General features: G+C 40.1%; 1 protein-coding gene across 3 annotated transcripts; it reads right to left on the reverse strand.

Moving 5' to 3' along the window:
- Nucleotides 1–983: 983 nt before the first annotated feature.
- Nucleotides 984–9148, reverse strand: LOC103629799 (ABC transporter A family member 5). 3 transcript variants are annotated; one of them, XM_035960119.1, is made up of 20 exons: nucleotides 8888–9147; nucleotides 8352–8696; nucleotides 8207–8241; nucleotides 7711–8098; nucleotides 7444–7520; nucleotides 7208–7352; nucleotides 6412–6531; nucleotides 6190–6317; nucleotides 5674–5832; nucleotides 5385–5559; nucleotides 5178–5303; nucleotides 4961–5044; nucleotides 4266–4627; nucleotides 3800–4003; nucleotides 2792–2901; nucleotides 2606–2690; nucleotides 2051–2179; nucleotides 1763–1868; nucleotides 1579–1667; nucleotides 1008–1485 (listed from the first exon to the last, which is right to left on the reverse strand). In XM_035960119.1, exons 5-20 carry the CDS (start codon nucleotides 7513–7515, stop codon nucleotides 1186–1188), a joined length of 2394 nt encoding a protein of 797 aa, XP_035816012.1. In that variant the 5' UTR covers nucleotides 7516–7520; nucleotides 7711–8098; nucleotides 8207–8241; nucleotides 8352–8696; nucleotides 8888–9147; the 3' UTR covers nucleotides 1008–1185. The 3 variants fall into 3 exon arrangements, with proteins under 3 accessions (XP_008649131.1, XP_035816012.1, XP_008649132.1); XM_008650909.3 differs by lacking the exons at nucleotides 8207–8241; nucleotides 8352–8696 and having other exon boundaries at nucleotides 984–1485; nucleotides 8888–9148; XM_008650910.3 differs by lacking the exons at nucleotides 8207–8241; nucleotides 8352–8696 and having other exon boundaries at nucleotides 5385–5547; nucleotides 8888–9148.
- Nucleotides 9149–10474: the final 1326 nt, after the last annotated feature.

Raw genomic sequence — 10474 nt, forward strand, 5'->3', positions numbered from 1 at the left:
TACTTTTTTAGGTATTCGGTTGGAAACTGCAACATTTAGGTCTCGTTTCTTGGCTAACTGTATAATCTAAATGTGTATTTAGATTCTCATCTTTACATATTATTGTTAGAGTTAGCCTAACAAGGCTTCTAGCAAGGAGGGTGATTTGAGGCCGTAGTAAGGGCCCTATTGAAACTCGTTTTTTAGCTCATGCCCTTATTTTGATGGAATTGAGGTTTTAAACATGAGTTCTATTAGAGTTGCTAACAACTAGACACATCCAAAATATCACATAGGTCTTGTTTGGTTTCAATTAAAACATGTGTTTTTGACAAAGTAACGCGAGAAGCCGAAAAAATCCTGCCAAATAGCTTGTGGTGTGGTCCATTCTCATCGCCGCGACTTCGACTCGACCGAGAGATTTGCACTCAGAATTGAAAATCATATATCGTGAGTAAAATTAATGGAGTGTTTGGTTTGATGAATGAGATAGTCTATCATCTTCTCACTTGTCACTATTTTTGTTTGGTTTGTGTAATAGAATAAGTTGACCATCACCAGCTCATTCCTCGTAGTTAGTTAATTAGTACTAATATAAGGAATAAAGTCATTCTACCAAATTTGAGGAATGAACTCATGATGCATCACCTTATTTTAAATAGAGTGGTTCATTAAACCAAATACCCTATAAGTTTTTTTCAATCGCCGCACGTGTTGGTGAGTTGCAAAAACAAACATGCCAATAATAACTTGGCTCATTTGAATTTCGAAGGTTGTTAGTACACACGTGCAGTAACAGCTTTTATGCAGTGTTGCAAACTTTGTATGTTTGATTTCTAGGAATTAATTTTTAGTCTCTCCATTAGTTTTTTAGTTTCTAATTGTCAAATACAGACAATAAAAAATATATCTATTTTTGTTCCTGCATTTGGAAATTTAGGAACTAAAAAGAACTAAAAATTAGTCCATAAAAACCAAATACACCTCAACGACCAATTAACAAATGCATCACCTACCTACAAAGAGTAGGACGAAAAACAATCAATTCAATCAAATAATCTTTGTTATCAAAATTCCAAAATCAAAGGTGAGCAAACCAAACCATTTGCTTTGCAACGGAAGAAAATTTTACGTGCTGTACATATATATACACCTAGCATCAACAGCAGGCCCTTGCCCTTGCACCATTACATGTAGACTACGACTCTAGGAGAGTTCTTCGCTGGACTGGGCCCCTTTGGCGACCTTGACGAACACGTCCTCCATGGTGGTGTCCGCGAGGCCCCAGGCCTGGACTTCCACCCTCTTCTTGAAGCTCTCTACGGCCATGAACACGTCTGAGATCCTCGCTTCCTGCTTCGGCAGCTCGTGCTTCTGCGTCCCCGACAGATGGTACACCTTCCTGGAGCTTGGCGAGAGCCTGCGCACCAGATCTTCGACCTCTTGTTCGAACTCCGGCAGTGTCGTCATCGTCAGCACGTAGTACCCTCCGTATCTAGCTATGAGCTGCCACATGATTCTGTATGTCAATCTCCGTTTTGAACAGACCTGTCGCAGCCATAATCAAGAAGTGTGTATAGTATTGTGGTTTGGGAATACCTCTTTGGGAGTGCCTATGCACTGGAGCTTTCCATCGACCATGATACACAGTCTGTCACAAAGAGTTTCAGCTTCTTCCATGGAATGCGCTGCGAAAAATAAACTGTGGTTAATACTGTAGGAGGGCAAACTATGGCCAAGTCAAAGCTATCTGTTGATCAAGGTTTTCTTGTCTGAACATTACTGGTGAGAATGATTGCTCTATCCTGCTTTGCTTGCTTCACAGCGCTCCAGAGACTCTTCCTCGAAGCTGGGTCTAATCCGGTGCTTGGCTCATCCATGTACACAACCTGAGGCACAAATAGGAAGTGTCAGAAGTCAATGCATGTCTCCTTAGGGCCCGTTCAGTTTTCCGAGAATCAGCGTCTGGAACGATTTCCAGCCGATTTGATCAGCTGGAACGACTCCAGGTCCATTCTTGGAGAAACGAACAAGGTCTTATGCAAATGTGAGATTCTGTAGGAAGTAGTACTTTAGCATCTCCGATCAACGAGATGGCGACACTAAGGCGCCTCCTCATGCCACCACTGTACTTCTTCACTTGCTTATCAGGAGCACCCCCATGAAGCAAATTTACACTCCTTAAGGACTCATCGACAACCTGCAAACATTGTCATTGTTGTAAGTCTAAAAGTTGAAGCTTCACCAAAGAAAGTACATAACTGTTCCGCATAATCCAATAGATAAATGTAAACAAAATAACAATTTAACAACATCTAAACAGGACTAATTGGTTACATGCTATTTTATTTTCAAATTATGTCCTTCCGTTTTCAAAACACTGCCTCTGAATCAACTGAAAGACACGAAGGACTCGACAATAAGCTACTTGATTGTGTAGGGAATACTTCCATCTCAAGACATATTTATCGTGGATTTAACGAAATTAATTTGATGTTGCACATGGTGTGCATTTTTCTACAAACTTCGTTTAGTTAGAGAAATTTGACTTGGGAAAGTAAAACACCTTACATTTGAAACAGAGGAAGTAAGCAATCGATATACATGTGAATGTGTGACTACTTACAAGATCCAAGGATGAACCACTGAGGCCCTTCAGTCGGCCATAAAACTGGAGATGTTCCCTACCAGTTAGTGTCTCCCAAAGCATACTGCATTCAGATAAAGACAACATTGTTTAAATTGATTCTTTTTTTTTTGCCCTGGACAAAAAATATTACTCTGAACAAATCAGCATTAAAGAAACACATACTCATTCTGTGGGCAAACTCCCATGCTGCTGTATATCTTTTCCATGTCATTTTGTATGCTGAACCCCCGTACAAAAGCGTTCCCTGATGTTGGCTTTACAAACCCAATCATCTGGCAGGCACAAAAAGGATGGATCAGTACCACAATGGTTATGCTATGATACTTTTTAATAACTGTGGACCATCCAATTCAGTAGATCATGATGGTTTTGATCACTTATTACCTCCTAAGAGGTGTGTGTGTGTGTGTGGAAAACAATGAAGATAATTAGGAAATATAGGCAAAATATTTTGGAAATATAACTAGGATGCTTGTGGTGTAAGATCCTTGTAACCTTTTTTTCTTGAACTATGCAGGAAAACTATGTGTCATTTTATTTAAGAAGGAAATAATCAAGTACAACAGGCCTCAAGAGAGCCCGTCTTGAACACAGCACATTACGGACTTCTCACAGGAGAAGGAACACGACCCGGACCACCAATCCTACCCGAGACCTGCTACAAAACGAATTTCTCAACTTCCAAATCCCCCAAGCCACTATAATGAAAAGAGTGTTAAGCCACTTCCGTACTTCCTTGGTAAGGACTAAGGAAGGCAGGGGATGACCCGAGACGAGATAGCCGTCCTTCTATCTTTTCCCCCTGATATTTTAATTATTTGTAATAGTTTTATCTACTCTATAAATCAAGAATTGTGATTTATTCGTTTACCTCCTATGAGGTATTCCGAGTACCATACCAAGGCCCATACCACAATTTGGACTGGGAAAAAAAACGAGTCATTTTATAGTCTTCATTGCAAGCAGTCTGTGGTTCAAGCAAGGCTAAATTTCTAGTCATGTGTGGCTCAAAGAAAATACAGAAGATTGCGAAGAAAAATAGTAGTAGGATGAATTAAACGCTAACTAATGCATTTTAAACAAAAATAAAGGACTGGAAAGAGTACTCTGTATATGCATAATCAATAGAGCTTATATAAATTGTGTCATGTAGAGGACATGATGACAAACCATGCTAATAAAAGAGCTTTTGCCAGCGCCATTAGGACCAAGAATACCAAGGCACTCTCCATAAGGCAAAGCAAGTGATACTCCTTGAACTGCAAACTTATCAGGATTACCATCTTTTCCATGATATACTTTTCTTAGGTCATCACAGACTACAGCATAGCCACTAGTTTGTTGCTGCTGTAGCACTTGATCAACAGCCTCTCTCTGCAGTGAAAACATACCATGGTAATTTGTTGGCACAAAAAATGTAGTACGGTGACATCTGAGACTCAGATTTGTTCACAGATGGTATGAATGAAGCTGCATACTAAATTTTATTCATAAGGAAAGTATATATAGTTATTTATAGTGATAGATATAAAAATAATTCATTATAAGCAGATCCATAAAAATTAAAGTGCACCTAAACAATGATGGAACGTGGGAATTTTTTGAAGGAAAATTGACCACATAATAAGAAACTTACTTCTTTGATAATGTCTACCTTCTCCATCTCTATGTGAACATCCTTACCATCTATTTCATTAGCAGTTATCCTTCTCCAGGTGGGGTCCTTCTTTAAGAGATGTTTGATTATAGAAAGGGGACTAGATCTGTGTCCAACTGAAGAAGCATAGTCGAAATAATATGCGACAGGAAGCAAAACCAACCATTCCAAAATAATTATGATTAACACATCTCTCATGCCATTCATGTGGTCATTTAAATCACTCCATCGCATGCCAGGGCTTCCTGTTTCTGAAGATCTAACAGCATACTGGCCAAGCTCATATAGTCCTCGATATAAAGAAAATGCAGGTATTATCTCCAGAACTGTGATCCAGTGTCCTGTAATAGCATGGAAGAAATATTATGCTATAATTTTAGATTGATTCAACGAAGAACCACATCTGAAACGTTTTGGAGAGGAGCAGGAAAGGCAGCACTTACTGTCTTATTATTCGTTCATGATTAAAACCATAATGTGATCTTATGATTTTTTTATGTAATAATGTGATCATATGACAATAATTGACTTAGAAATACAGTTATTTTTAGATAACAAAACAAAGTTCTAGCCTCTCCCATCCGGGGACGGTACACAACTGAACATAGCAATACAGTTATGTGAAGTTTACACAAAAAGAGACTGGAGTATTTTAAAGTGATCACTAAACTTACTTGGGAATTTCCCCCCTTCAATAAAATTGCGAATAAGATATCCAGCCATCAACCCTGACCCAAATATGTACAGGTACGCAATTGCTGGTAGCAATAAGATAACAAAAAACATCATATATCTTCGAAGACCGAACATATAACAAAAAACATCATATATCGTCTAAGACTGAACAAATTGTTATGAACACTGATTTAAAATGGTGTGGTTTTGTTATACCCTGAGCAGTGTTAACTTTCGAAAAGAATGATGAGGCTAGGAAGGCCAGTACAATCTGCAGATTAATGAAGCTGAAAAAGAAAACAAACTGTATACTGTAGTCGTTTATCTTGAAAAAGTTCACACCTGCAAAATAACAGGTGAATTAGATAAGCTGCTTCAAACAAAGTACAATTTTGTTAAGATGGTCATTGTTGGATACCCTACCTATGATGGATCCGAAAATGACAAATACAATCAGATACACTGTAGAAAAAATAAGGAAGTACATATAATATATAATCCAATAAGGGCCATCCCCAAGTCCATGCATTTTCATCATTGTTCGGAGTTTGTGTTGCTTCTCATATACAAGGTAGGTCAGCATAACCTGAATTTTTTTCTGTTAATGTAATCATGAATGGAGTTTAAAAAAACTGTAATGCATTACACATTGATATTCTGTGTATTTAATATATTACTCGCAAAAAGAAAATCAACTCCAATAACGTCATACCGGAAAAAGCAAGACAACCACCCATTCGAAAAACAGTGGACCAGCCACAGCAGAAAAATCAAATGTCAGACGGGTGGCTTGCTTAGGCATTTCTTTTGTGAAGTCGAGCAACATTTTTACACCCGAACCTTGTATTAGTTGGAGATAGGCGTTTGATACCTGTTCAGATGTCAAGATCATGTGTTATTTGAGAGTTCTTTGATTGCATTGAAAAATGAGCAAGTAAGAGTAAAATGTAACTTTAAGAGAAAAGGTGAAATCATTTTAGCGACAATGAGATTAGTTCCATAATTAAATATGTTAAATAAAGTTATAACTGAAACAAACACAAAAGCAAATGACCCTACTAATGTGTTAACAAATATTAAAACTATAAATGCTGTTCATGCTCATCAATTCATCCTTATTTGAAAAGGTTAGAATTTTACAACAGAAAATCAACCTTTTCAGTGGGTTAATAGGAAAACAAATATGAGAAAATTTCAGTTTTATATCAGCAAAGAAAATGACACGCACCGCATTCAATGAGTGTGGAATGCGCAGAAGTGCAAATGGCATTGGAATGAAAGAGGCATTCTCATACGTTGAGTTATACAAAGTAAGGACATTAAAATGATTCTCGTTTGAGTCTTGAAAATCATAGCCTGCAGTAACAGAGTGGTTAGAGCTACTCATGTTTTTAATGCCAAATATCATAAAACAATTGTACTATCAGTACAGCAAGTGGAGGTGACATACCCATCGCAATTTCATTTATCCCTTTAGCAGTTTTCCCTTTTCGGTAGCCCCGAAATGTTTCCTCATTAATTGTTATTGAACTGTTCCGCCACAAGGGTAAACCTTGAACACATTTTATCTCTGCTAAAAATAATTTGTTCAAGTATGAAATGCTTTTTCAACAATATCCCCCAACACGATAAGAAGCATGTCAGTGTGACAATAAGAGGATGAAAAACACTCTGGAATGCAGAAAAAAAATGATAATTATGAGAAGACCATACTGGAAATTGCAGCGTCCAGGACTCAGGATAAGGAATTTTCTTCTCAAACTATGCAGGAGAACTATGTAAGAGAAACAGTAGAATGAACCGTGTATGGGAAAAAACGGACTCGAGGAAGAAAACTCAAACACGCACCCAAAAACAGATTATAAGCTCGCCACAACTAGATAAGAGGCATGACCAAAAAAAAAAACTGACCACGCTGGTGTCTAAACCCCTGGGGGTCAGCGACCTAGCTACAAGATCAATGAGTTTTGAAGTGCCCGCCATGCACCAAATGCTGCATTCACCCCCAAGAGTGCTGATGCTTCTAGATTTCTCATGAAACTAGGATAATGAGGGAATTCAGCCCCTTCAACTCCTTTGGCACTCTTAAGTAATATTTAATTTTTTTTTCCTTGTAGAAAGTAAGATCATTCGTCACACTCGATTAGTAAGGCCCATGGCAAGGAGGTTGGGCCACTTATCTTTTGGGGGGGCCACTATTCTACTAGATGAGTAGATGACAAGGAGTCAAGGAAAGAATACAATACCTTTCTGGGCATTAACAGAACCGACGGTAATTGGGATTGTAACTGAATCACCGGACTTGCACTGTGGTTGAAGAACATATATGGGTCGAGCCGAGATAAAAGCAGGTTCAACGAATCCCGTAGAAGATCCTGGAACATCTGTACCCTGGATTTATATGTTAGAAATTATATTATTTTTTTACATTCATTCTTGGCAAAGTGTTGATAGAAGTACTAGCACAGAGATTTCAACTTACAAGCAAAAGACTTGATATGCTCGTGTAATCAGAAAGATTTAAGAGTGGTGAGCTTGTGAGCAGGTTCTGCATGATACCTGTCAAACAAAGGGGCAAAGTTGAGCAGTTGACTGTTTGAGGAACATGGTTAATAACTAAGAGACAACACTTGCGTCATTGTTACTTGAAGCAAAACATAGATCTTTTTTTAAAAAAAGAATGCATTTCTTACTTATGGACCCAACATTAACCATATCTGGGCAATAAGAGATGGCACGAATTGCTTACTATTAGATAGAGTTGTATTTGCTCCAGCAAAGGGTATACTGGCAGGGCAAGATTGTGTCTTTCTGCATGATGCGTCAGGGAAGCCTGTAAACAAGCCTGAGGAGTCCTGCACGGCGCGATACTCCGGGAGGGGTACTTGCACGAGGGCAGGCCATTTCGGAGGATTTGGAATGGGGCAACTAGGCGCCTGATCCAGCGTGGAGTACTGGATTCCACACACGTTCTGGCAGGGGGCTGTGCTGCCGTTGGCATCGTCGATGCACTTGCAACCACACCTGAACTTTGGCTTGTCTAGGAAGCTGTTGATGACCCTTTGAAGGACGCTGATTATGAGGCAGAGGTATATGGGAACTATGATTAGCCGAATGGTTCCCTTCCTGTTACGTTTCTGCAACGACAAGAAATGGAGGGGGAGCAGCAGCCTGTTAGTTTGACCCATGCATGCAACCAGGATGTAATTGAAGAACAAGTGCCGTGGCACTTTGCCATTAATAACCTGGAAGGATCGCTTGGCGGCGTACGTGTTTTAGGCTTACAAGATGAAAAGCGAAAGAAAAAAAAAACATCAGTACAGTAGAAACTCCAGCGCAGGCCAGGCGGCATCACTGCGTCTTTTGATGTTCAGAAACAAAGTTTCGTACCTTGTGGACAGCGATCTCAATCAATTCTTTTCATTTTGACTTGCAACTAAGTCCCCATCAGTATTGGGACACGTTTGGTTAGGCAGGAATTAGATCAGAGCCCTCTGGATTGACAGGGGAATCGGCTGGTTTTTTTCATTCTCCACAGATATGTTTCGGCCTCATCCCCGTCCTCCCGATTGCCAAAAGGACAATTGGAACAGTTGAAACTATGGGCATACTTACTCCAGTGTCAAAATCGTGGAATAACTATGTCTATGTGGCCCTTCATTCAAATAGGATGGGAATGTAATTCTGAAAAGGGAACAAATAGAATAGCAGGTGGTCACTTCAACCCATGACTTCCTGCAGCACACGACCAAAAGAACATCCTGTGATGACTGTGATCCATAGAAGTCTCTTCGTCAACAGACAAGACAAGAAAGATCGAAACCGCATGCCCATTTGGCAGGTAAAAGTCTTAAATCGAAAGCACCAGAGAAGGAAAAAAAAGGGAGTGAGGGACATGTATAGCCCAGAGCGATTGGGGAGCAGACCTGGAAGATGAGGTTTTTGCGCAGGAGGGCATTGGTCTGCGACGCGAAGCTCGGCGGCCTTGGCGCCCGCGCCGCAGCAGAGGCCGGCTCCATGCCTTGTCGCCCCGGCATTTCTTGGTCCGTCGCTGTTGTTTCCTTTCTCTGTTCTCTCTGCGTGGACCTTTTTTTTTCTCCCTAGAGGCCTCTCTCTCTCTCCGTGGACTTACAACTAATGTAGAGGTCGATGGAGAAGGAAGAGAAGCAGAGCACTGCTATTAGCCGTTAAGATCAGCAGAAGAGGGGCATTTTATAGAGGCGAATGGGCGAGAGATGCTGCTTCCCGACAGGCCGAGGAAAATTTATGTAATTATCGGGTCAACTCTGCTGCTCCTCGCCGACTCCAGCAGTTCACTAAAATTGAGTTTACTAAAAGTTTACTCATAAATATTGTTTTGCACAGTTCTACACTATATACTGCACTGTACATTGTGTGAAATTTAAATACAAGTACAGATATAGATAACCTGTTTTTATCTGAACGAGCTTAGTCGGTGAAAACAAATTTGCCAACTTACGAAATCGTGTCAAACGCGCACAAAAAGTTGCCGCATTTGAAACAGGTCTTGACGCTGCAGGTTTTTGTTTAATTGTTACTATCTCTCGCCTCAACCAATCCTCACGGCGCGTCATAGCAGACTGTTTTTAACGCGCTCACCGTAATAAAACGTCGTCACACGCAAACACACAGAAGATAACAAAAACAACATGCCTTGGCATGCGGAAATTCCACTGTATATCATCGTTTGCTTGTGATCAGGTCAAGTTCATCGCAAATTCGCAACTATGGACTAAAAAATAACACTGTAGCTGTCATGTACTTGCAAGCTTTACTTTCAAGTTTCAACGCGACGCACGTATGCCATCCACCGTCTGACGATTTTGTGGCGAGTCTTGGTTCGTCCGATTCCGAGACCGCTCTTATCCAGAAATTTCCAGTTACGTCACTGTACGCGGTTCGCTGAATTTCGGAGATGATTTCGCACAGTTTATTTTTTTTCCCTCCCCCGTAGCCGGTCACGTGGGCTCAGGGAATAATACTGTAGTAGTATAGTTCATCATCGTTAATGATCAGTCAAAGTTTGTGATACGTGTCGAGATTGTCTTCGGGGCGAAGCGACGGGAACGAGTGTCCACGTATATCCACGTGGGATAGGTTTGCATTTTGAGTTTTGAAGCCCCTGCATTTATACTAGTGTATAACGCGCGCCTGCGCGCGTTGTTTACACCGTTGCGACTTCTTTTTCCAATCGGTCCTTCATGTTACGTTTAGAAGTCCAATGAATGGTCTTATTCGGAGAACACTCACCAAGATAACTTACATTTATGGCTGTCGAAGAAGCATCGCGTGCTTAAAGCAGAAAATCAATATGGTAGAACAGGCATGACATACGGTACAATCTTTCTAGACTAAAAGATGATCAATGACACATATTTGGATTTTTTATCATTATACATTTTTTCCTGAACATGTGTGAGAAATCTACATAGAAGCAGAGCCAAAATGTTCATGTAATAGTTTTAATAAAATACAAACTATACTTTAAGCCA

This window comes from Zea mays, chromosome 6, assembly GCF_902167145.1.
Source record: "Zea mays cultivar B73 chromosome 6, Zm-B73-REFERENCE-NAM-5.0, whole genome shotgun sequence".
Lineage (NCBI taxonomy): Eukaryota > Viridiplantae > Streptophyta > Magnoliopsida > Poales > Poaceae > Zea > Zea mays.